The sequence below is a fragment of the Perognathus longimembris genome, chromosome 4, assembly GCF_023159225.1.
Source record: "Perognathus longimembris pacificus isolate PPM17 chromosome 4, ASM2315922v1, whole genome shotgun sequence".
NCBI lineage: Eukaryota > Metazoa > Chordata > Mammalia > Rodentia > Heteromyidae > Perognathus > Perognathus longimembris.
The window spans coordinates 84,093,324-84,119,249 of record NC_063164.1 but is presented as its reverse complement, the minus strand read 5'-3'; the positions used below and the strand labels follow the sequence as shown (position 1 = coordinate 84,119,249).

The 25,926-nt window shown below is 39.0% G+C and overlaps 1 protein-coding gene across 8 annotated transcripts in view; it reads right to left on the bottom strand.

Annotated features, from left to right (window-relative positions):
* Nucleotides 1-25,926, bottom strand: part of Zranb3 (zinc finger RANBP2-type containing 3) — a 207,078-nt gene that overhangs the window by 24,288 nt on the left and 156,864 nt on the right. For all 8 annotated transcript variants that reach the window (XM_048345569.1, XM_048345573.1, XM_048345575.1 and 5 more), the window contains 2 exons: nucleotides 3,325-3,739; nucleotides 213-404 (listed from right to left, as the gene is read on the bottom strand). In XM_048345569.1, the coding sequence (XP_048201526.1) occupies nucleotides 213-404; nucleotides 3,325-3,739 (607 nt within the window). The remainder of the gene's footprint in view (nucleotides 1-212; nucleotides 405-3,324; nucleotides 3,740-25,926) is intronic.

The following is a 25,926-nucleotide window of genomic DNA, read 5'->3' as shown; positions in this document are numbered from 1 at the left end:
AGGTAGCACATGCAGCGATTACTGGCTTTACTAACAGACACATTCTGTTCTTCTAGTTACCTGGTGTTTAGGGATGTGGTTGAAAGTAGTTGGTATTTTTAACACAGAAAGGAATAAAAGACTTAGAATAAGGCATTAATTACATATCAATCATAATTTCATGACACCATTATGGTTATCATCAGGACACCAGAAATGAAAACAAGACTTACCTGCCTGAGGTGTGAGTTTATCTTCCCTCTCAACTTCCATTGTTTCTTCATTGTTCTCCATCAATTGGTCAGGAGCTGACTGTGCAAGGACTTGTTTTTCATAGTCTGAGCCAGCTTGAACTGTTTTAGAGGTATCTTTCTGAGAATTATCTTCCTCATTTTTGTTTTTTTCCTGGATACAGTTGAGACTGCCTATTTGTAGAATTATCAAAATAATTTACATTTAAAAACACAATTAAAATGTAACAGACAAGTCTTATAAAAAGAAACCAAGTTACTAATGCTTGTTCATTCTTTTAAAGCATTTATCTAAAGCTTATTATTTCTCGTTTCTTGAAGATTCCCTTCTGAGTGGCAGAGATAGACAAGAACATGGACAAATAAAGACTCAATCTGGGTTTTCGTGAGTCAGAGAATTAAGGGTAGAGAGAATGGTGAAAAAAGGATGAAATCAAAAAAATGTAAATGAGTGATATTTGGATATGACATATTGCGGAGGTTGTCAGGGTTATGATCTCAGTGGAGTCCTGTCTGAGCTCAGATATGTTTATGAAGCTAGACGCCCGGTCCAGGAGCTTATATTCCTGGATTAGATTCTAAATGCAACTGGAATTTAATGGAGTTTTAGAGACAGGAATAATAATTGTCTATGTTTTTAAAGGATCACTTTGGCTGCTGTAGAAAGAAGGAACACAACAGAGAAAATTAGATTGGAAGCTACTGCAGCCTGGGAGAAAGATGGCTTTCAAGCAGGATGGCAATGATAAAAATAAAGTTGTTGGAGTCAAGATTTATTTTGGAAGTTACTTAATGGATTGAGCAAAGGAGATAAGAAAGGGATCAAGGACACAGCTGGGAATTTTGGCCTGATGCAGGGAATGTTAAATGTGATGGTAGTGATGCATTAAGAATTCCATTATGGGGGCTGGGGATATGGCCTAGTGGCAAGAGTGCTTGCCTCGTATACATGAGGCCCTGGGTTCAATTCCCCAGCACCACATATCCAGAAAACGGCCAGAAGTGGCGCTGTGGCTCAAGTGGCAGAGTGCTAGCCTTGAGCAAAAAGAAGCTAGGGACAGTGCTCAGGCCCTGAGTCCAGCCCCAGGACTGGCAAAAAAAAAAAAAAAAAAAAAATTCCATTATGATCCTTGGGGTCTGGGCTGGAGGCTGAGTCCTGAAGACTATATGGTTCAAAGACAGCTTGGGAAGGAAAGTTTGTGAGACTTATCTCCAATTATCCACTAAAAAGGCTGGGAGTGAAGTTGTAGCTCAAGTAGCAGAGTGCTAGCCTTGAGCAAAAAAGCTCAGGGACTGTGCCTGGGCCCTGAGTTCAAGCCCTGATACTGGTGCACACATACGCAGACAGACAGACAGACAGACAGACACACACACACACACAATTCTATTATGAGCATGTTAAACTGGGGTTCCTATTAGATATCCAGGTGATGTTATATAGCCCTATGGATATATCTAGTCTGAAATTCAAATGGGAGATATAAATCTGGGTGATATTAGCTATAAGTTGTTGAGTATAAAGTACAAATACTAAGGACAAAGCACTGAATGTATTCTATATCATTTTCTCTAAATCACTATAGACTGAATTTGCAACCTTTATAGACTACTGTATTATAATATTTTGGGTTTAATTTTTTGGATTCTATCCTTTCTCAAAAAATTATATGTAAGATACTATTCAAAATTTAGCACCAATTTTGTTGCTGGGGTACATACAAATCAAGATTAGAAATTATTATGCTAAATTACAATAATATATCTAATAGTTATAACTTTAAAATGAAGTAATACTACTGTTGAGACTTTTTTCCTCTAAGCACACTATTTTATATTCATAAAGGAAAGTTTGTTCTCTTAGGTTGTATTAAAAGGTGTTTAATGAGTGAAGGGTCTAGCAATTTATAGTTTTCTCTTGGTATCAAAAAGGAAAGATAAAAAATTAATAAACTATGGTTTATTATTAGTTACCTTATATACTTAAATTGAACTGACATTTCATAATCACAATATATTTTTATTGTTTATATCAGTTGGGAGTAACATGGGGGTTATGCTAATTATGCTATGCTATGCTATGCAATAGACTTGGGGGTTCCAATTTAGTTCACAGAACACAAATGTCTACATTACAAATATAACTAGCTAGATGGCAGACTTGTTAATTTGGGTAGGAACATACAGAAGTGAAAAAGGAAAGACTTAGCTACTGATTACTTTTCCTTTGGATCAAAACTAAAAGCAGAGATCAAGGTAGAAAAAAGGAATTGCAATATAAGAATTTATGTCTTAGAGGAGTTGTGAATATCACTATTTGGTTAAAGTGTAATTGAAAATTAGTTGTGAACAGCTAAATACTCATTGATAAAATGTGTATTTCCAGTTTCTAAAATTGTCAACTTGGTTTTTTGCACTGGCATATGAATGCCCTCTAAAATTGGAACCATAAAAGAATACTAATGATTTTTTTGCTTATGACAATCAAGAATATTAATAACCAGTTCAGAAACTAATTATCAGGAAATGCCATACCATGCTATGAAAGCATACTTGAAGTATGTTAATGGTGAAATGTTTTAGAAAGTAACTCATTAAATAGCTATCGAAGAGTTTTTATGACTTATCAAGCAAAAAATAAAGCACAATATATACTAAGTAGGCAAAACAGTTACAATGGGTTGTTTCCCTGTATAAATATAAAAATAACCTATAATATCCTTAAAAATAAGTATATCTACAGAGAAATGAAAACCGCAGGTTTATGACTGCAAGGCACATTTGCTACCATGGCAACAGAGCTTCTATTTCTGACACTGAATTCACATCCTGCTGACATTAATCAGAAATGTCCATTTTTGCCAAATGAATGCCATATCACAGACACTTGGGGATATACATTCTGACAGAAGCAGAAGCTCTTCACATCTCCCTGGGACAGTTTCAGTCTTCCCTTTGGATGTTCTTATTCCATTTCAAAAGCTGAAGTCAGTGCTGAGTCACACTACACTTCTCACAGCAGCAGACTCTAAAACACGGGTGTATCTCCAGACACCACTGCCAGCCCCCACCTCCAGTGTCAGCTCTGTGTACTCACCAGAACTGTCTTGCAGGTTCTCACACATTTCGCAATAACGAAGCTCTGAATCATTGATAAAGGTACAGAAGGCACATTGCCAGTTCTTTCCAGGAAGGGCTGGAGAGGTTGACAGGGACTTGGCCTCAGGGACATTTTCCTTGACTACAGTTTTGGTTGGTTTGGACCAGGATGGTTTCTCCTCAAGAGGACTGCTGTGGTCATTGGTGGTAGTCAATTTCAATCTTTTGGCTTCAGGTTCAAAATCACATCCACAATTAATGGTATCTCTAGTAGCTACTTTGCTAGGCTCTGATGCCACTATAGTATTTTTATCTGGGACTATTCTTGATTCATCACAGGTTGTCTCCAACTGTTTCTTTGTAGGTTTTGGTAAAAAGAATGATCGAATATCATGCTGTTTTTCTTTTTCAAACTAGGACAAGCAAATAGTTATTACATTAAGCAGCAATTGTTCCTCGTAAATGAATGAGCTTAATAAAACAATTCATTAATCTTATTGCCTGATCCCTGGAAGGCTCTTGAAGAGCTCATTGGAAATGAATTCAATTATGCTATATATGATTTCACATATACATACATACATAAACCAATAACACATCTATGTATTTCCTATGACTACCATTTTTTCTTGGCACTCATTACATACTAAGTAATGTGTGTGTGTGTGTGTGTGTGTGTGTGTGTGTGTGTGTGCGCATAACTTCCACAGAATCTCTCTTATTTTCTTTCTCTTTTGGGACACCTGCCTATGGATTTTCTGTATAGAAAAATCATGTCACATGGAGAAACCACATGTGGGTATTCCAGGTAACAGCCCATAAAGGCCCACAGGTGACAACTAGCATAAACTGTTAATGTGAGTGAATAAATTCTCAGCTATTCCTAGACATGTCACCCCTATTGTATTATGGTTGAATCTGTACCAACAGATCATCTGAGAAATAATACATGGAGATAAGCCTTCAGAGTCCTTCCCTATCTATAATCAAGTTGATTTTGCCCTCATCCTTAGTTTTGCTGGGCTTCCAAGTTTATTTTTTTCCCTCCCTCCCTCCTTCCCTCCCTCTCTCCTTAGGAAGAGAGAGCTACTTGAGCCATGCTTTCAGTCCTTTTTGCTCTAGAAGTTTTGAAATAGTGTCTTGCTTTTTGCTTGGGCTGGCTGGACAACAATAACCCTATTTATGTTTCCAATAGTAATTGAGGTGCATGTCACAATGACCAGCCGAGGCTGAACTGTAACCAAGATTCTCTTGATTTCAGCTTGCCATGTAGTTGAGATGACAGGTGTGAGTCACTGCATTCAGCCACTGGCTGAGATGAGGGCCTTGTGCATATTTTGCCCAGGCTCAAAATACAAATCTTCTGACTTCTTCCACCTGAGTGTATAGGATTGTAAGTGTGAGGCACTGGGGCCTAGCATGGGCTTTTTTCTTTTTTTTGGCCAGTCCTGGGGCTTGGACTCAGGGCCTGAGCACTGTCCCTGGCTTCTTTTTGCTCAAGGCTAGCACTCTGCCACTTGAGCCACAGCGCCACTTCTGGCCATTTTCTGTATATGTGGTGCTGGGGAATCGAACCCAGGGCCTCATGTATATGAGGTAGGCACTCTTGCCACTAGGCCATATCCCCAGCCCGTAGCATGGGCTTTTAAGATGTTGCTTTTTTTTTTTTTTTAATTAACAATGGATGATAGTGAGTTGTTCCCCTGTAGGTTGAAAGATTTTCCTTCATTTTAGGGGTTTTCAGCAACTTCCTTCTCTTGTGTTCTAGAATTCTAATAATGACTGATATCTATGTACATGTCCTAAAAATTGTGTTAAAATTTTCTACTTTTCTTTAATGTTGTTTTCCCCTCATTTCCCAAGGTTCCTATTAGTATAATGTTGGATCTAAACATTTGTTCTATTTTTTATAGTCATGTTTTTCTTTTTTGTCATTTTTGCCCTTTATGCTCTCCAGTTTTCTTTTCTTTTTTTTTTTTTGATTTTTTTTTTGGCCAGTCCTGGGGCTTGGACTCAGGGCCTGAGCACTGTCCCTGGCTTCTACCCGCTCAAGGCTAGCACTCTGCCACCTGAGCCACAGCGCCATTTCTGGCCATTTTCCGTATATGTGGTGCTGGGGAATCGAACCCAGCGCCTCATTATATGAGGCAGGCACTCTTGCCACTAGGCCATATCCCCAGCCCCTCTCCAGTTTTCTTGTTCATTTTTTCTATAGAATTTTTAGTTTGGTAGTTATATTTTTAACATCTGAAAGTTGCTTCGTGTTTCTTGGTCCTTTTTCATAGGACTATGACTTTCTTTACATTTTCTTATCACATCAAATCTGAAACCTCTAGTTAAGAGTTATAAAAACAGCTAGCTAGGATTACAGGCATGATACACTGGTGCTTCAATTATTTACTTTTTCCATATTACAGATTTCCTCCTCAAGTGTCTAAAGACCACTGAATGTCCTTACATTTTCAGAATGAAGACTAAGAGGAAGTGAAGGCATGGCTCAAGTGGTACGGTGCATGCCTTGAGCAAGAAAGACAAGTAAGAGCCCAAGGTTCAGAGCTCAAACACAAGTACCAGTACAACAAAACAAAACAAAATAAAAAAAGGATGAGGACTAGGAATGTTGCTTGGAAATCCGGACACATACAGCCATCACCAAGACTTGACAGGACAAGCTGGCTAGTTGTGAGGGGTGAAGAAGATGGTGGAAACCTTGCTAGTGATTCAGATCTTTTGTTCCCCATTCCTAGACTTCTGATTTATAACACTGTATGCATGATATTTTCTTGTAACAGGCAACAGAGGAAGTCAAGTTTATTAGGAAGTATAAAGAGAAAAGGGTTATAATAAGCTTGCTTTCAATACATGTGGAAAGCAGGAACTACTAGAGTTCAGGGTTTAAGGAAGCAAGTTTTAAGTCTGAAAGAAACATCTGGATTCTGATTTCTAGGAACTACTGATGCATACAGGTGGATAGGAATGAATGCTATGGTAGTCACAGGACTGAATGCTATTATATACGGAAGTAGTTTGACAAACAAGAAAAGCAAAAGATAAAAAAGATACAAAAAATATTACGGGTTGGATGACAAGATAAATCCAGAAGAAAATTCAAATATCAGGAAGATGGGAGAGTGTGTATATTTGGTTATATATTCATTATATTAGATTGTCAGTATACATTTTCAATTAAAACTCATTGTAGTTTTACTTTACTTCAAGTTTTTTCTTTTATGACTTTTACTTGCTCTGTCTTTTCTATCTATATCTCTTTATTTGTTCTTTTCTGGTAGTTTATTTTCCCTTCCTTCTTTATTGAATTATTATAGTATTATACATTTTTAATTTCTAAGAGTACATTAATACTGATTTTTCATTTTTTCCTTTTTTTGTTTCCTAGCTACAATATTGTCTTTTTCTTCTTTGTGACTATTGATAATTTTTGTTTTGTTGTTTTCTTCAGCAATCTACATTGTTTCTGCCTCATTAGTGTCTATTTCTTGACTTGTATGTTTAAGTTTTTCATGAAGAGCCTTTCCTTAGTGCTTGGTGGCATTCACTGTCTCCTTATATTTGAAAATAAAGCAATAAAATGGAAAGGGAAGTTTTAAGTCTCATTACTAACTTTGGTTGAGGGGAGTCCCTGACAGTCTCAATGACTGTTTCCTTGTTCTAAGCCTCTCTAGAGATGACACAGTGCTAACTACCAGTGAGCTGAGCAGACAAAGGTGATAAAGATCTCACCATGAATTAAAGCAAATTTCATTTAATCTGCTTTCACTTTTGTGCTTTATTCTCTCAACTGTTTGTCCTTCTAAACATACATTTTAAAATATTTTTAAGAGACGCAAATGAAATAAGAGGTCAGTCTGCCTATATTCATAAAACATATAATAGGGCTGGGGATATGGCCTAGTGGCAAGAGAGCCTGCCTCGTATACATGAGTCCCTGGGTTCGATTCCCCAGCACCACATATACAGAAAACGGCCAGAAGTGGCGCTGTGGCTCAAGTGGCAGAGTGCTAGCCTTGAGCAAAAGGAAGCCAGGGACAGTGCTCAGGCCCTGAGTCCAAGCCCCACGACTGACAAAAAAACAAACAAACAAAAAAACATATAATAGACCCTATCACATACACTAAAAATATGTAAATATAAGTATCTGAATCTTTTGTCCCATTAATATCTTGAATGATGATGTATTTCTTCGAAGACTCACTTCTCAACCCCCCTAAAAACAAAAGCTTTAAGATATATAAAAGCAATTCTCCCAATAAAAAATATAAATAAACAAAATTAGGTTATTTAATTCAGCTCCTTTAAAAAAAATGCTGGTCTTAGGGCTTGAACTCAGGGCCTGGGTGCTGTCCCTTAGCTTTTTTGCTCAAGGTTAGTGTCCTACCACTTCGGTCACAGACCCAATTCTGGCTTTTTGGTGGTTAATTGGAAGTAAGTCTTATGAGTTACTACTTGTCTTGGATGGCTTTAAACCCCAACCCTCAGATCTTAGCTTACCGAGTAGCTAGGATTACAGGCATGAGCCACTGACGTGCAGCAATTGAGCTATTTTTTAAATTGTTACTATTAAGGAATTGTACACAAGGGTTATAATTCCATAAATCAGGTATGAGGACAAGGTTTCTTAGACAATGTCAGCCTTTTCTTCATTTTCCAGATTTTCCCCTCCCACCCCTACCCATAAGTTACATAGCTCACTATTTACATAGTATATATTGAAATCAATGGCTGCATTTGCTCACTCTTCCTTTCTCCATTAATTAAGCTATTTTTAACAAGAACTTCTGTACTCTTTAAGCAATGACTACCATTTGTGAAATAGTAGTTGAGAATTTCTCATTATTTGTTCAAGGTCAGCAGTTACTGACAGCCTTGAGAAATGGATGCATACCTCTTCTGCATGGGATGTTACTAACAATGCACAGGGGTGATCAGCCTAAGCGCTGCTCTGGAATCACATAACACTAGGTAGTAATAAATTAACACTTTGGCACATAAAATGCAGAAAAGAAGAAAGCAAGTGGAAATCATTTTAACTATTTCTCAAACCAAAGAATATGCTAAGAATATAATTTTAGGGAATTAGTAATGACTTTAGTTAATTTTATGATGGCTAAGTTGGACAATAATTAACATTATCTCAGGTTAGTGAACTTTACTAGGTCAAATTGACATCTTGGCCACAGAGCTACCAGCAGCTAGAAGGCCTAATGGGAATAAAGGTTGACTCTGAGGTCATCAGAAACCAAATCCCTATCTTTCCTTATGCTTCCTGATTGTAGCTGCTGGGCCACTTGGCAGGAAATAGGATGATAAGTTTTGTTTTTTTTTAGAGATTCAGCATCTATGATTGATACAAAAACAAGTGAGGAAATCCTTTTGATAGAGCTTAAAGGTAACTATACTTGTTGAACAGAAATAGAGAAAGATTACTAGTTTACCAAATATGAAATTTTAGCCTGAAATCTATGGACTTCTCACAAGACCTTGCATGGACTTCTGAGCCTGGGAAGCCCCTAAGGTTGACTAGAAATTGTTACCTGCATTGCATATGTATTTTTTTGGGGGGGATGGGGGGAGGGTAGGAGAGTCCTTTATTCTATCTGTGGTCTCAAAGGGTTTTGGAACCTAACTAAAAATATGTGAAGATGCTCATGGTTTTAATAGCACCATTTCTTAATTTTCTTCAAGTAAAGAGGTACCAAGAATTTGCATGTAAATATACACATGGATGGTAAACATAACTCATTTTAAAGGAAACATGAAAATAAATTCTCGTAGATTTATCATGGAAATCCCTTTGGCTTTTCTTTTTTTTTTTTCTTCAAATTTTTATTATCAAACTGATGTACCGAGAGGTTACAATTTCATACGTTAGGCATTGGATACATTTCTTGTACTGTTTGTTACCTTGTCCCTCATACCCCCTCCCCCTTCCCCCTTACCCTTTCCCCCCCTGAGGTGTTCAGTTCACTTACACCAAACAGTTTTGCAAGTATTGCTTTTGTAGTTGTTTGTCTTTTTTTACCCTGTGTCTCTCAATTTTGGTATTCCCTTTCAATTTCCTAGTTCCAATACCAGTATACACAGTTTCCAATATACTCAGATAAGATTACAGAGATAGTGTAGGTACGACCACAGGAAGGTGATGCAAGAACATCATCAATAATAGAAACTACACATACACATGGGACTTTGAAAGTAGTTACAACTGTGATATAACAATTGTCTTCATAACATGCAGTTCATTTCACTTAGCATCATCTTAGGTGTTCATAAGGGTATAGCTATTGGGCCTTGTGATGCTCTGCTATGACTTGCCTAAACCTGTACTAATTATTCCCAATAAGGGAGACCATAGAGTCCATGTTTCTTTGGGTCTAGCTCACTTCACTTAGCATAAGTTTTTCAAAGTCCTTCCATTTCCTTACAAATGGGGCAATGTCATTCTTTCTGATAGAGGCATAAAATTCCATTGTGTATATGTACCACATTTTCCTGATCCATTCGTCTACTGAGGGGCATCTGGGTTGGTTCCAGATTCTCGCTATGACAAATTGTGCTGCGATGAACATTGTTGTGCTGGTGGCATTACTGTGATTTTGTTTGTGGTCTTTTGGATAGATACCCAAAAGTGGGGCTGCTGGGTCCTTTGGCTTTTCTTAAAGAATAACTTCTGAGAACTGATGGATACTCAGAGTAACTCCTGTGCAGGCATAGAATGTGCCACCTGAGCTTTCCTGTGCATTGCTGTAACCAGATTCTGAACCTTGTCTCATAGAGAGAAAATAGTACAGTCAAACAAGAGAAATCCTTGATGATGTAATTAGAGGAAAGCAGGCAGATTCTAATGGCTAGGAAATTACTGTACCTGGCCAGGAACAAAGAATTTGAACATCACACAGGTCAATTTAAAATATACTATTATTTTTGATGTTTTGAAATGAGACTTATTATTAATCCCTTGGAAAGATTTCAGCAGGTATTTGAGACATGCCTGGTTAATCAAAGAAGAGACTTTTAACAAGAAATTGATTTATAAACATATATCCTAAGAATAAGTTCCAACTGTCTATAGGGGCAGGTAATGATTTTTACATTGTCTTTTAAATCTTAAAATAAGCTAAAGTATCTGAGAATAATAACCGACTGAAAGTGTAAATAGAATATTTCCAAAACACATTTTCTAAAAATGACAGATTTATCGATAATGTGATTCTCTGGCACTTAGACGCTAAAGAAATAACCTTACTGTTTTCACTGAGATAGTCGAGGATCTTAAAATTTCAACAGCCATACAGATACTAAATATTGTTTCTATGCCATACTGTCAGATATATATTTTAAAAACAATGATTGTCTTACTATCATTTTTTATTCATAGAAACTAGCAAGAACACAGAAAGACAAAATTATTTCTGACTTAGTAAAGTTTTGTTATTGATAATAAAATTAAGTCAAAAAACTTTTTGTGTAAGAACATTCCTACACTTAGTAATCACTTTGGAAAAGTCTGTTAGAATAAGATTAAGTGCCTTGCCCTATCACCAGCAAGATAAAAGGTATCATGGAGAGGACCCTAAACTTCTCTTTAAAGGTAGGGTACACACAAGGAACTACTATCACTTCATACTCAATCACTAAATAAACATCAGTAAAGCCCCTACTGTACACTGAAAAAAAGCAAAGGGGATCCATGTATAGCCTGTTTTGCTTTGACACTGGTAAGTTTAACAATGCTCTAGACCCTCTGTGTGCATCATAATCATTTGTCAAAATTGTTTAAAATTCCAATTCTTGAGCCCAGCAACACTGAACTGATGTAGTGCTCCCAGACCACTGAGTGAGAAACAGTGTGCAGAATGGGATTCAGCTGTGCTGGTTGCCGTCCAGCTTTTTGATGTACATAAACCTATGTCCTGTATTAGACTGTATGGTCTCTTGCGAAGCAAAAATGTAAGTATTCTTTTAATCCAGCTAAGAACCAAACTCGCACTGAATGTGCTCAGACCTGTGACTGGGGAACATTCAGCATTCAAAACTGAGTAAAAACAGTTTAAGGCTTGAAATATAAGATTATAAAACTGGCTGGGTGCTGGTGGCTCATGCCTGATATTGTAGCTACTCAGGAGGAGGATTGTGGTTAGAAGCCGGCTCAGGAAGAAAAGTCTCTGTGAGACTCATCCAATTAACCATTCAAAAACCATTTCAAAAAATGGTGATATAGAGCAAAAGTTATAGACCACTAGCCTTGAGCACAAAGAAGCTCAAGGACAGTGCCCAGTGCAACCCCCAGAACCAACAACAACAAACAAAAAACATAGTGACATTATTGACAAATATCCTAACTAATGACTGCTCTTCTAAAGAAATAGTTCTAGCAAATGACCCTCTTAATGTATGATAAAGACTTATATACAGGTGTTTCTAAAAAGGAGATGAGATCTGAAGCTTTCAGTAATTTTCATCAAAAGGCATGTAGGAAAATGTAGTAAACATGCCCATATCACGAAAGTCTAGCAGAAGAAAATATTCCTCTCTTCAGTTATACACTACATTCAATTACTGACTTGTCTTTTGTTCAATTAGTATCTATGAAAAACAAAAGAGGGCTGGGTGCCGGTGGCTCACACCTGTAATCATAGCTATTCAGGAGGCTGAGTTCTGAGGATCTTGGTTCAAAGCCAGTCTCAGCAAGAAAGTTCATGGGACTCTCATCTCCAATTAACTACCACAAAGCAGTAAGTGGAGCTGTGGCCCAGAGTGGTAATGCACCGGCCTTGAGCACAAAAGTTCATGCCTTGAGTTCAAGCCCCAAGATTGGCCAGAAATAAAACATAACAAAAAACAGAAACAAGAAAAATATTGCCTTTGGAGAGAAGTGCTGGGAATAAAATAATTTTCTTAAGATGGTATGTTTTATCTCAAAGCCTCAGGGAACTGATCTATTTGCTGTTTGTACCACAGTAAACTACTGGTATTTTGAAATAAATTCCCTGGCAATGATGATAGGATTAAAAGATAGTAATTAGAACCGAAGGAGAGGAGAAGGAAATCCAGGAAAACTTATAAAGCACTTCAAAGCCTGGTGCTATTCCAGCAATGCACAGGCCACCAGTAAGAGCACTGATGTCAGGTTTAATTGACTTTGATCAAAGGGCAGCTCTGGCAGAAGCCATTACTGCCTCCTGTCATTCAGCTCTTGTTCCCAAAAGAATTAATAAACTTGTTTCACAAATGATGATTGGGACATCCCGCTGATCTTCTGAAGAACAGTGGATAGATGATTGGAATTGCAACTAAAGAGTACTCATTAACATTTGTAAACAGGCCAAAAAGAGTCTGTCCAAAGGATATAGAGTGTTAGCAGTAGAGTTTTAATCATCTAACTTAAAAAAATACATTTAAATAATCCCAGAAAAGAAATGACTGACTGCTTTTTCCAAAAAGGACATCCCCTGTAGCTGAAAAAACAAAACAAAAACAAACTGACAGTGATTTAACCTTAGGTATATCTAGTTTTTCTCTGGAGGCACAGAGAAAATAGAACAAAACAAACCAACTGAAACTTCATCCTAGCTAAAAAAAAACAAAAAAAAAAAACTAAAAAAACAAACCACCAAAGTGGTTTAAAAAGTTATTATTTTTAATAATGACATGCAAATGTCTTCATGAATGGCTATCTATTCTAATAAGTATTGAATTTATAGTAAAATAAGAAATATTATGTACAGGCCACTAGAATTAACCTGTATTAATTATCTACTGTGTGCTTATGTGCCATAAGTTCCCTTCTAAGCTCCAGGCCTGAACTTCAAATGCTTCAGGCACATCAGGTGAGGTTTAGAGTCATGTCTAATTCTTCATCTCCTAAAAGAATTCTTCATCTCTGTCCCTAAGCCACTCATTTCCTACTAGCACAATCTCTCCCCTTTTCACTGCTTACCACATTACTATAAAATCCTTTAGTATGGTCCTATATTTTCAACTAGCACTCTCCTAATATAGTTACAAACCTTTTATTGAGGCATTTCCCTTAAGTATCACTTCAGTCCTTTGTACTTGTTCTGTATACACTGCAGATAGAATTCCAGACCAGTTTCATTTCAATGATGCTGTTCTGAAATATGTGGATTTTGTTTCCTCACTTCTCCCATCCCCAAACCTTGACCTGCTAGGGGCTAAACCCAGGGCCTTATATGTGCTAGGCGAATGATCTTCAGCTCTTTCTTTAGCCTCCACTTTTTTTGGTCAGTCCAGGGTCTTGAACACAGGGCCTAGGCACAGTCCCTGAGCTTCTTTTGCTCAAAGCTAGCACTCTACCATGGCACCACTTTGCTGCTGTTAGCAGTACAAGACCCCGGATTCCTCCAGTACCCTGGCAAAGAAGCTTTGTACATACTAATATCCTCCATTCTTTACCTACACTGTCACTACCATTGTCTTTTGAAAATCTGATCATGTCACCGATCTGTTTATAAAACTCTACTGATAATACTTGCTTCCAGCATAAAGTCATACTTCTTGGCCTGGAAGGTATGGGCTCCTCTCTAGCTAATGTCAAAGTTTTAGTCTCTTCTTCATTACCTTGTGTGTGCCCTATGCATGAAGTCATATGTAAGGGCATACCTACTCCCTAAATTCAGTTCCCATGTTTCCTAAGGGAAAATTTCCCACATACTATAGGTGGTTACTTAGTTTGTTCTGTGTTCCCACAGCCTGGGTGATTTACCTCTATTTTTACATTTTTCATATTACATTAAATATTAACTTATTTCCAAGTGTCTCTCCAAATTAAAGACTAAGACATTTTAAATAAGACTTGGCAACTTCAATTAATTGGGGGAAAGTTTAACTGACAAAAAAATATCCTAAAAGTGTTACAGGGAAAAAACTTACAGGCTTTTAGAAAAGCTCAGGAAAAAAAATATATTTTGCCAGTCCTGAGGCTTGAACTCAGGGCCTGAGCACTGTCCCTGTATTCTTTTTGTTCAAGGCTAGCACTCTACTACTGGAGCCATAGCTCCACTTCCGGCATTTTCTATATATGTGGTGCTGAGGAATCGAACCCAGGGTTTCATGTATAGGAGTTAAGCACTTTACCACTAGGCCATATTCCCAGGCCCAGAAAAAAAAATAAATTTAAACAAAAAGTTTCTATAGGAATTGCAGAAGTTCGGGTAACTTACAAAAGAAAAATATGTTCATTGATTATAGACTAAGTTTCCTTAGGACATTAAATAAAACCTGAACATTACTTAAAATGAAGAGGCTACAGCTGGAAGCCAGTAGAGGCAGAAAAGTCCATGAGATCCTTATCTCCAATTACTCACCAGAAAAACAGAAGTGGCACTGTGGCTTAAAGTGGTAGAGCACTAGCCCTGAATGAAAAAGCTCAAGGACAGGGGCTGGGGATATAGCCTAGTGGCAAGAGTGCCTGCCTCGGATACATGAGGCCCTAGGTTCGATTCCCCAGCACCACATATACAGAAAACGGCCAGAAGCGGCGCTGTGGCTCAAGTGGCAGAGTGCTAGCCTTGAGTGGGAAGAAGCCAGGGACAGTGCTCAGGCCCTGAGTCCAAGGCCCAGGACTGGCCAAAAAAAAAAAAAAAGAAAAAGCTCAAGGACAGCACCCAGGCACTGAGTTCAAATCTCATGACCAACAACAACAACAAAAAAAAGAGGCTACAGGGTGTAAAGACTGAATGGCCAAGGCCATGTCTACCTAATGTTAACCAAACCACATTTCACATGCTAGCTAAAGAACAACCAAACCATAACAAAGCAGAAAAATTTCAAAATTTGTATACTATAAGATGCCAACTTATACAAAACTGCCTGTGTATAAAGACATGCTGTGGAAAATCTGTGTAAGTAAACTATGAAAGGTACAAGTATAACTGCTTTCATGGGGGGAGTTTTAAATTTAGTATACATTAGTTATACAGCAGGGGACTTCATTGACTTTCTACACCGCTTTACCATGTATTTCAATCTCACCCTCTATCTCTCTCCCTTCTCCACTTCCTGAAACAATTTCAATGAGCTTCATACTATTTTCAGACATGTAACCGAACTATGAGAAGCATATGTATCCTCTCTCATCCTCGTTAGTTCAACCCCCTCCAGTTAGTACCACCCACTCAACAGAAGCTGTTTCTCTTTCCTCACTCCCAAAAGACTTTCACTGAGGTTCTTTATGCTGTTTTCATATATAGTTAAAATACATTTCAAAATTACTCAATCTCTTTCTTATTTTTCCCTTTTCTTTACCCTGGTCCTAGGTAGTCCAGTAAGGGTAATTTTTTTTTTTGGCTTCCTATACAGATATATATTTCTGTTTAGGTAAGCATTAGAAAATGATAAATATATAAATATGCCATAGTATATTTCAAAATCTTCGTATCTATGAAGGTAGCACAAACAAATAAACAAGATCAGAGATGAAACAGGTAACATCATCACAGAAACAACCAAAACTCAGAACACAATAAGGGACTATACTGCAAAACTTACGCCAACAAATTCGAGAACCTGGATGAAATGGACGATTTCCTAGAACAAACTGATATCCCCAAACGCAACCATGAAGATTTAAGCCTTCTAAACAGACCAATATCCAGCATTGAAATAGAAATGGCAATAAGAAATCTACCATCCAAGAAAAGCCCAGGTCCAGACAGATTCACAGCAGAATTCTACAAGGCCTTCAAAACAGAACTCACACCAATATTTCTCAAACTCTTCAATGAAATTGAAAGAGAAAGTTCACTACCAAATACATTCTATGAAGCCAGTATAACCCTCATCCCAAAACCAGGCAGGGACTCATCACGGAACGAGAACTATAGACCTATTTCCCTGATGAACATAGATGCAAAAATTCTCAACAAAATTCTGGCCAATCAACTTCAACAGGTCATCAAAAAAATCATACACCATGATCAAACTGGATGCGTCCAGGGATGCAAAGTTGGTTCAATATACACAAGTCAATTAATGTAATCCACCATATCAACCGGAGAAAGGTAAAGAATCACATGGTTATATCTCTAAATGCAGAAAAGGTATTTGATAAAATCTAGCACCCATTTATTATAAAAGCCTTGGAAAAACTGGGATTCCAGGGAACATTCCTGAATATAGGCAGTCTATGACAAACCAAACAGCAAGCATAATTCTAAACTGTGAAAAGCTAAAGCCATGCTCTTTACAATCAGGAGCAAGACAGGGATGTCCACTCTCTCCCCTCCTCTTCAACATAGTACTAGAATTCCTAGCCAGAGCAATTAGGCAAGAAGAAAACATAAAGGGGATCCAAATAGGAAAAGATGAAGTTAAGCTTTCTCTCTTCGCAGATGACATGATCCTATACCTAAAGAACCCCACAGACTCTACTCCCAAGCTACTAGAGCTGATCCAAAACTATGGCAAAGTAGCAGGATATAAAATAAACCCTCAAAAATCAATGGCCTTTCTATGCTAATAACCTAAAGACTGAGGCCGAAATCAGGAAAGCAACTCCTTTTGCAGTAGCCTCAAAAAACATAAAATATCTAGGAATAACTTAACCAAACAAGTGAAAAACCTCTATGATGAAAACTTTAGAAACATGAAAAACAAAATTAAGGCAGAACTAAGGAAATGGAAAAACCTCCCATGCTCCTGGATTGGGAGAATTAACACTGTCAAAATGGCAATATTGCCAAAGGCTATCTACAAATTCAATGCAATACCCTTAATGTCCCAACACCATTTTTCTAGGAATTAGAGGAAGCAATACAGAAATTCATATGGAACAATAAAAGACCACGAATAGCAATAACAATCCTAAGCAGAAAGAACAGGGTTGGAGGAATTACAATACCAAACTTCAAGCTTTATTATAAAGCTATAGTAATAAAAACAACTTGGTATTGACACCAGAACAGGCTTGAAGACCAATGGAACAGAACTGAAGACCCAGAAATGAACCCACAGAACTATGCCTACTTAATCTTTGATAAAGGAGCTAAAAAAAATAGGATGGAAGAAAGATAGCCTCTTTCACAAATGGTGCTGGCAAAACTGGTTCAACACCTGCAACAAACTAAAACTAGATGCTTACATATCACCCTGCACCAAAATCAATTCCAAATGGATCAAAGACCTCTAAATAAAAACAGATACCCTGAAAACACTAAAAGAAGGAGTAGGAGAAACACTTGGGCTCCTTGGCACAGGACAAAACTTTCTTAACAAAGGCCCAGAAATGCTACAAATCAAGGAAAGGATGGGACAAATGGGACTGCATCAAACTGTAGAGCTTCTGCAGGGCAAAGGACATAGCTCGCAAGATAAACAGAAAGCCCACAGATTGGGAAAAGATCTTTTCTGGCCATACAACGGAAAATAGCCTCATATCTAAAATATATACAGAACTAAAAGCATTAAATTCCTCCAAAACAAAACTGCAAAGAACCAACAGCCCCCTCAACAAGTGGGCTAAAGACTAAAAAAGAGACTTCTCTGATGAGGAAATGAGAATGGCCAAGAAACATATAAAAAAGTGCTCTACACATCAATGGCCATAAAAGAAATGCAAATCAAAACAACATTGAGATTCCACTTCACCCCAGTAAGAATGTCCTTTATCAAGAAAACTAACAATAATAAATGTTGGAGGGGATATGGCCAAAAGGGAACCCAACTTCATTGTTGGTGGGAATGTAAACTGGTTCAGCCACTCTGGAAAATGGTATGGAGATTTCCTCAGAAGGCTAAACATAGAACTCTCCTATGATCCAGCAGCCCCACTTTTGGGCATCTACCCATAAGACCACAAACAAGAACACACTAAAGCTACTAGCACAACAATGTTCATCGCAGCACACCTTGTCATTGTTAAAATATGGAACCAACCCAGATGTCCCTCAGTAGACGAATGGATCAGGAAAATGTACATATACACAATGGAATTTTATGCCTCTATCAGAAAGAATGACATTGCCCATTTGTAAGGAAATGGAAGGACTTGGAAAAAAATTATACAAAGTGAAGTGAAGCAGACCCAAAGAAACATGGATTCTATGGTCTCCCTCATAGGGAATAATTAGCACAGGTTTAGGCTAGTCACAGCAGAAGATCACAAGAGCCTAATAGCTATGCCACTATGAATGCATAAGATGATGCTAAGTGAAATAAACTCTATGTTATGGAAACAAGTGTTATATCACTGTTGTAATCACTTTCAACATGCCATGTGAAACCATAGCTTCTATTGTTGATGATCCTCTTGTCTCCCCTTCCTGTGGTTGTACCTGCACTATCACTGTATCTCATCTGAGTATACTGGATACTATATATACTGGTATTAGAACTAGGGAAGTGAAAGGGAATAACAAAATCGAGAGACAAAGGAGAAAAAGACCAACGACTCCAAAAGCATTACTTGCAAAACCATCTGGTGTAAACCAACTGAACAACTCATGGGGGGAGAGGGAAAGGGGGAGAGGAGGAGGTAATGAGGGAGGAAGTAACAAACAGTACAAGAAATGTACCCAAGGCCTAACGTATGAAACTGTAAGTTCTCTGTACATCACTTTGACAATAAATAAGAAAAAAAAAGTAACAAAAAAAAAACAAACAGTAAGAACATCAATAAAATAAAACAAAATTAAAAAAAAGCTTTCACAGGTCAGATGTAAGTTTATAAAAGAACCTTCAGACAGCAGATTGTCAGTGACCACAGAAGCAACAGTGGAAAAGTCCTGCTGCGAATGCAGAGACCAGACAGTAGGAGCTCCACGAGCCCCAGAATGCACGCAGACTGGACGGAACCAGACGGCGGCGCAGGATCGAAAGGCCGGGACCAGACAACAAGGGAACTGGGCGCCGTGGACACGGAGAGCCTGGGCCACTGCTGCCGCCAAGCGATTGATCGCCACACCCCAGCCCGGAAAAGCCCACAGCAGCGCGGAACACACACACAATCCAGGACCAGTAAGTTCCCAGTTGCCCCCACCCCCCAAACGAGAGATCAGCTCAGGCAGAGACCCAAAACCTGATGTAGAGCTCATCACAAGGGGGCAAAGAAACTAGAGTTCCCTCCCTCCCCTCTCTGCCCTGAGGGAACAAAAGAGCCCGTATCTGGCAGCTCTAGGACCCTATAGTTCCTGGGAAAGCACAGGAGCTAGCAGTGGCAGAGCAGTGCCCAACAAAGTGGCCGGAAGACACCTTAGGCCAGTGTCCCTCAAACCCCCAGCTGGGGAGCCTGAATCTGTGTGCACCAGCCCCCCCCAGCAGGTACCCGGGGACTGGTAGGCATTTGACCACTACTTGAGGCAACCTGGTCTGCGTGGACTTTTTGAACAACAGTCACAGGCTTGTTGGTGTGCAATACCAGCCTGGCAGGGTCACCTGTGCCCAAGCACAGGTCCCCCTCACAGCAGAGGCACAGAGAATCCATGGGCACCAACCGACACCTAGACACTTGAACCTGCTGGGGACATGCATACCACTCCCACAGTAGATTTGCGAGAGGGCACAAGCACCCTCCAACAATCCAGGGCAGTGTGTCCCCCAAAAGATGCAAAGGAGCTCACACTCACGTTCCCCCCCCCCATAGGGCCCACGTGGGTCAGTGTTCTAGCCCTCCAGCAAAAGGGTCCCACACCTACACCCCCGCAGGAGCGCACAGGTGGGCAAGCTGCCCCTCAGTGGCAATGCCCTCTCTGATAGGCACACTCGGCACAGGTGGGCTAGCCGCCCTTCAGCGGCAGTACTCAATCTGAGAGGTGAGCTCTCTTGACCCACAGCAACTAGCGGGGAAAGAATCAAAGAAGAGAAAAGTCTCCACGCCACGCTGGACCCGTGAGCCCCCAACAGGGGCCCACAAGGGTCAGCACAACATGGCGGTAGAGCATGGTCCCACAGAGAAAGCCACAGAAACTACCCACCCCTAACTGCGGTGAGGGTAACCACCTTGGCAACAAATGAGACAATCACGCTCACCCATAGGGCAGTAAGGTTCAACAGCAGAAGAAAAACCCAGAGCCAGGATATAAATAAGTCCCGGCTGGCGGACCAGTGGGAACCAGCACAAAGCAAAGCCAAGGCCGCCACCTACAGGCCCCTGAAAGGAAGTGCAGGAACTTCAGATGTGTAAATCACAAAGAAATATTACAAATTTTATGAAAGGTCAAGCCAACTCGCCAGCTCCAAAAAGCAGTACAACCAAAGAGGAGATGGAGAATAAAAAACAACTGAGGCTAAGACAGCAGAAATGATCAAAAGCCTCAGGAACGAATTCAGAAAACAATTCCAGGAGTTTAGAATGGAAGTCTCGAAGGACCTTCAGGAAGTCAAGAAACTAATGGAAGCAAAAATAGATACAGTCTACTCTTTTGTTAAAGAAGACCTTATGGGCTGGGGATATGGCCTAGTGGCAAGAGAGCTTGCCTCGTATATATGAGGCCCTGGGTTCGATTCCCCAGCACCACATATACAGAAAACGGCCAGAAGTGGCGCTGTGGCTCAAGTGGCAGAGTGCTAGCCTTGAGCAAAAAAAGAAGCCAGGGACAGTGCTCAGGCCCTGAGTCCAAGGCCCAGGACTGGCCAAAAAAAAAAAAAGAAGAAGAAGACCGTAACATCCTGAGAAACGAAATGCAGGAAAAAAAAGATTCAAAACATAACTCATTAAAAAAAAAAAATAACCACAATAAGAGCTGATCTGGCAACCATAAACAGGTCACTCGCCTCAATGCAAACCACACTCGAAGCCACTTCACAAAGAATTGATCATTTTGAATCTGGAGTCTCTCTTTTGGATGATGACTCAGCAGATAAGGACCAGAAGATTACCATACTCCAAGAAACTGTCAAACTCCAGGGCAGACTAATCCAGGAGATAGTAGACAGGAAGAGAAATAATCTGTGTATAATCAGAATAGATGAAGAAGAATACCAGAGCAGAGGTATACAACACATATTCAAGAGAATTATTACAGAGAATTTCCCCAATCTCAAAAGGGAAAACCTCACCCAAATAACAAAAGCATATAGAAAATCTAGCAGAACGAACCCTAGAAGAACCACCCCCAGACACATTATAATCAAGGCCTCAGATTTCAGCAATAAGGAACAAATTTTGAATGCACTCAAAACAAAGAACTATATTACAATGGGAAAAAAGATCAGAATCATGGCAGACATCTCCGCACAAACTTACAATCCAAGTCCTCCAGGCCAACACCTGCCAACCCAGAATTAGATACCCAGCAAAATTAGAATTTACCTTCAACGGAAAAATCAGATCTTTCCATAGCAAAGAGGAACTAAAGGAATATGTGAATAAAAAAACAGCCTTACAGCGAATTCTAAGAGGGGAACCCCACCCAACAGAAAACGTAGAGGACTTCCAGGCAGAAACAGAAAGAAACTACAATACACATTCTTCTCAGCAGCCCATGGAACATACTCCAAAATAGATCATGTCATAGTCCACACAAAGAACCTCAGCAATACAAGAGTATTGACATAAGTTCATGTATTCTATATGTTCACAGTGGAATCAAGGTAACCCTCAATAACAAAGGACACCACAGAAACTTCACAAATACTTGGAGGCTAAACCCCTCACTGTTATCTAACACTTGGGTCACAGAGCAAATTAAGGACAAAATTAACGAATTCATAAGCCATAACGACAATGAAAATACATCACAAAGAAACCTATGGGATACAACAAAGGCAGTGCTGAGGGGCACACACTAAAGGAATGGAATCGGAACAGGTAAATAACCTCATGATGCAGCTAAAATGACTGGAGAGACAAGAAAAATTGAATCTAAAATGACTAGGAGGAGAGAGATCACAAAGATTAAAGAAGAGATAAATCTAATTGAGAATGGAAAGACCATTCAACAAAATAAAATTAAAAGCTGGTTCTTTGAGAAAATAAATAACATTGACAGACCCCTTGCAAGACTTACAAAAAAAAGAAGAGAAGAGCTCATATCTGTAAAATCAGGGACTCCACCGGAAAAGTTACAACAAATACACAGGATATTCAAGCAATCATAAGGAACTATTTCTAGAACCTTTACTCACTAAAGAACAAAAAATTTATAGAAATAGATAAATTCTTACAGAAGTATAAACTGCCCAAACTGAATCAAGAAGAACTAAATCAACGAAATAAACCAGTAACTTACAGCGAGATACAGGAGGTAATCAAGACCCTCCCAACAAAGAAAAGCCCAGGTCCGGATGGATTCACCAATGAATTCTATAAAACCGTCAGTGAGGAGCTAATACCAATGCTCCTCAAACTCTTCTGTGAAATAGAAACAGAGGGAGAAATCCCAAACTCATTCTATGAAACTAACATTATACTCATCCCCAAACCAGGCAAAGAACCCCCCCCCCACACACACACAAAAAAGAGAATTACAGACCAATACCACTAATGAACACAGATGCAAAGCTCCTCAACAAAGTATTAGCTAACAGGATCGAGAAACTGATCAAGAAAATTATACATCATAATCAAGTAGGCTTCATCCCACAGACACAAGGATGGTTCAACATCTGCAAATCAATAAACATAATTCACCACATCAACACAGCTAAGATCAAGAACCACATCATCATCTCAGCCGATGCCCAAAAAGCCTTTGAGAAAATACAACACCTATATATGTTAAAAGCCCTGGAGAGAACAGCAATAGAGGGAACATTCTTTAAAACAACAAAAACCATATATAACAGACCAACTGCTAATATTATATTAAATGGGTAGAAACGAAAACCATTTCCCCTAAACTCAGGAACGAGACAAGGATGTCCACTCTCCCCGCTTCTATTCAACATAGTGCTGGAATCACTAGCCATAGCAATAAGGCAAGAAGAGGAAGGCATCAAAGGGATCCATATTGGCAAAGAAGAAATCAAACTATCCCTATTTGCAGATGACATGATCTTATATCTGAAGGACCCAAAAAACTCAGTCCCCAAACTCCTACACCTAATAAACCATTTTGGCAAAGTAGCAGGATACAAAATCAACCCACAAAAATCAGCAGCTTTTCTGTACACCAGCAATGTACAAGCAGAAAAGGAAATTACGGAAATAATACCATTTACAATAGCTAAAAAAAAAAGAATAAATTACCTAGGGATTAACCTAACTAAAGATGTGAATGACCTATTTAATGAGAACTATAAAAATCTAAAAAGGGAAATCAAAGAGGACACAAGGAGATGGGAAGACCTCCCATGCTCATGGGTAGGCAGAATCAATATAGTGAAAATGGCCATATTGCCCAAATTGTTATACAAATTCAATGCAATCCCTATCAAGATCCCAGCTACATTCTTCACTGAAATAGAGAAAACAAGCCATAAATTCATATGGAACAGCAAAAGACCTAGAATAGCAAAAGCAATTCTAGGCAAAAGAAGCAGCACAGGAGGAATCACAATACCAGACTTCAAGCTCTATTATAGAGCCATCATAACAAAAACAGCCTGGTACTGGCATAAAACAGACCTGAAGATCAATGGAATAGGATAGAAACCCAGAAACAAATCCACATACTTACAGTCAGCTGATATTTGACAAAAGAGCTAAAGACATACAATGGAAAAAACATAGCCTCTTCAACTACTGGTGCTGGGAAAACAGGGCAGCCACACATAGAAAACTCAAAGTAGACTCTAGCCTATCATCATGCACCAAGATCAACTCAGAATGGATTAAGGACCTCAACATCAGACCTGAATCCTTGAAACTACTGAAGGACAGAGTAGGAGAGACACTAGAACTTATAGGCACAGGAAGGAACTTCCTGACCAGAGTCCCAGCGGCACAACAGATAGAGGAGACTCTCGACAAATGGGACTACTACAAAATAAAGTTTCTGCACAGCTAAAGACATAGCCACCAAACTAGAAAGAGAGCCAACCATATGGGAAAGGATCTTCACCAGCACAGCAACACACAAAGGCCTAATATCTGTCATCTACAGAGAACTCAAAAAACTAACCCACTCCAAACCCAGTAAACCAATTATTAAATGGGCAAAGGGGCTAAAGAGAGACTTCACAAGAGATAAAAATGGCAAAGAAACATATGAAGAAATGTTCATCATCCCTGGCAGTAAAGGAAATGCAAATAAAAACAACCCTGAGATACCATCTCACTCCAGTTAGAATGGCCTATATGCTGAACTCAGGCAACAACAAATGCTGGAGGGGATGTGAGCAAAGAGGAACCCTTCTCCACTGTTGGTGGGAGTGCAAACTAGTACAACCACTTTGGAGAACAGTATGGAGGTTCCTCAAAAAGCTCAGCATAGACATACCCTATGACCCAGCCATACCACTCCTAGGCATCTATCCTAAACAACAGGTCTCAGGATATCAAAAAGACATCTGCACATCCATATTTTTATTGCTGCACAATTCACAATAGCCAAAATGTGGAAAGAACCCAGATGCCCCTCCACAGATGAATGGATCCAAAAAATGTGGTACCTATATACAATGGAATACTACATGGTGATTAGAAATGATAAAATATTGGTATTCTCAGGGAAATGGTCAGAACTTGAACAAATAATGTTGACCGAGACAAGCCTAGAACACAGAGAACAAAGGGGCGCACGGTCTCCTTGATATATGATTGTTAAGGTGCGGGGAGACAGTAGAGACCTGGTCTGAGAAACAAAAATCTTCTTTTCAAATGGTATTTCCACAGGTTTTGGTATCTAAAACCAGACAACTACTAAACATAAAAAGGTCTAGAATAGGCCTATCAGTGGATCACAATAGCTCAATAGCTATGTACATATGATCATATAAGACGAGGATAAGCAAAAACAACTCCAAGAGAAGGACACAGGGGGATTTTATTGTTGATGTTACATTTAAAGTTCTAGGTGAATTTCCTTTGGCATATGCCACGTGGTTACTGTATATGATTTTGGTATACTGGGTATTGCATATATGCCTACCTGATCTAGGGAAGGGAAAGAAAAACAAGGGGATAAGATATCACAAGAAATGTACTCACTGCCTTATTATGTAACTGCACCCCTTTTGCACAATACCTTGTCAACAAAATTTAATTAATGGAAAAAAAAAACCCTTCAGCTTCACTGACTTTTAGGAAGGGGGAAGATATGGGGAAGAATAATGGAAGGTACTGGCTGATAAATAAACACTGGACAATTAGATGGACATGTTAAATTATAACCCTCAGTACAATCTTTTGAAGTTCAGAAAATAAAAATTTTAAGTAAAATAAGTGGATATTGTAATAAGTGGAAAGGGAAAATAAACGTCTTTATAGAAAAATGCCAGCTAATAAATATAGTGGTAATGATGGAAAATACACCATTCACCAGGCCAGGAAGCAAATACTGGTAATCTTAGCTACTTAAGAAAATCAGATCAAGAGACTACATTTCAAGGCCATACCAGGCCAAACAAAATAAAACAACCAAGTCCAACATCTTAAGCAGGTATTGCTATGTTAGAAATAAAAGCATAGGTGGGAGACCATGGTCCAGGCTGGCCCTGGCAAAAATCTGGTACCTTATCAAAA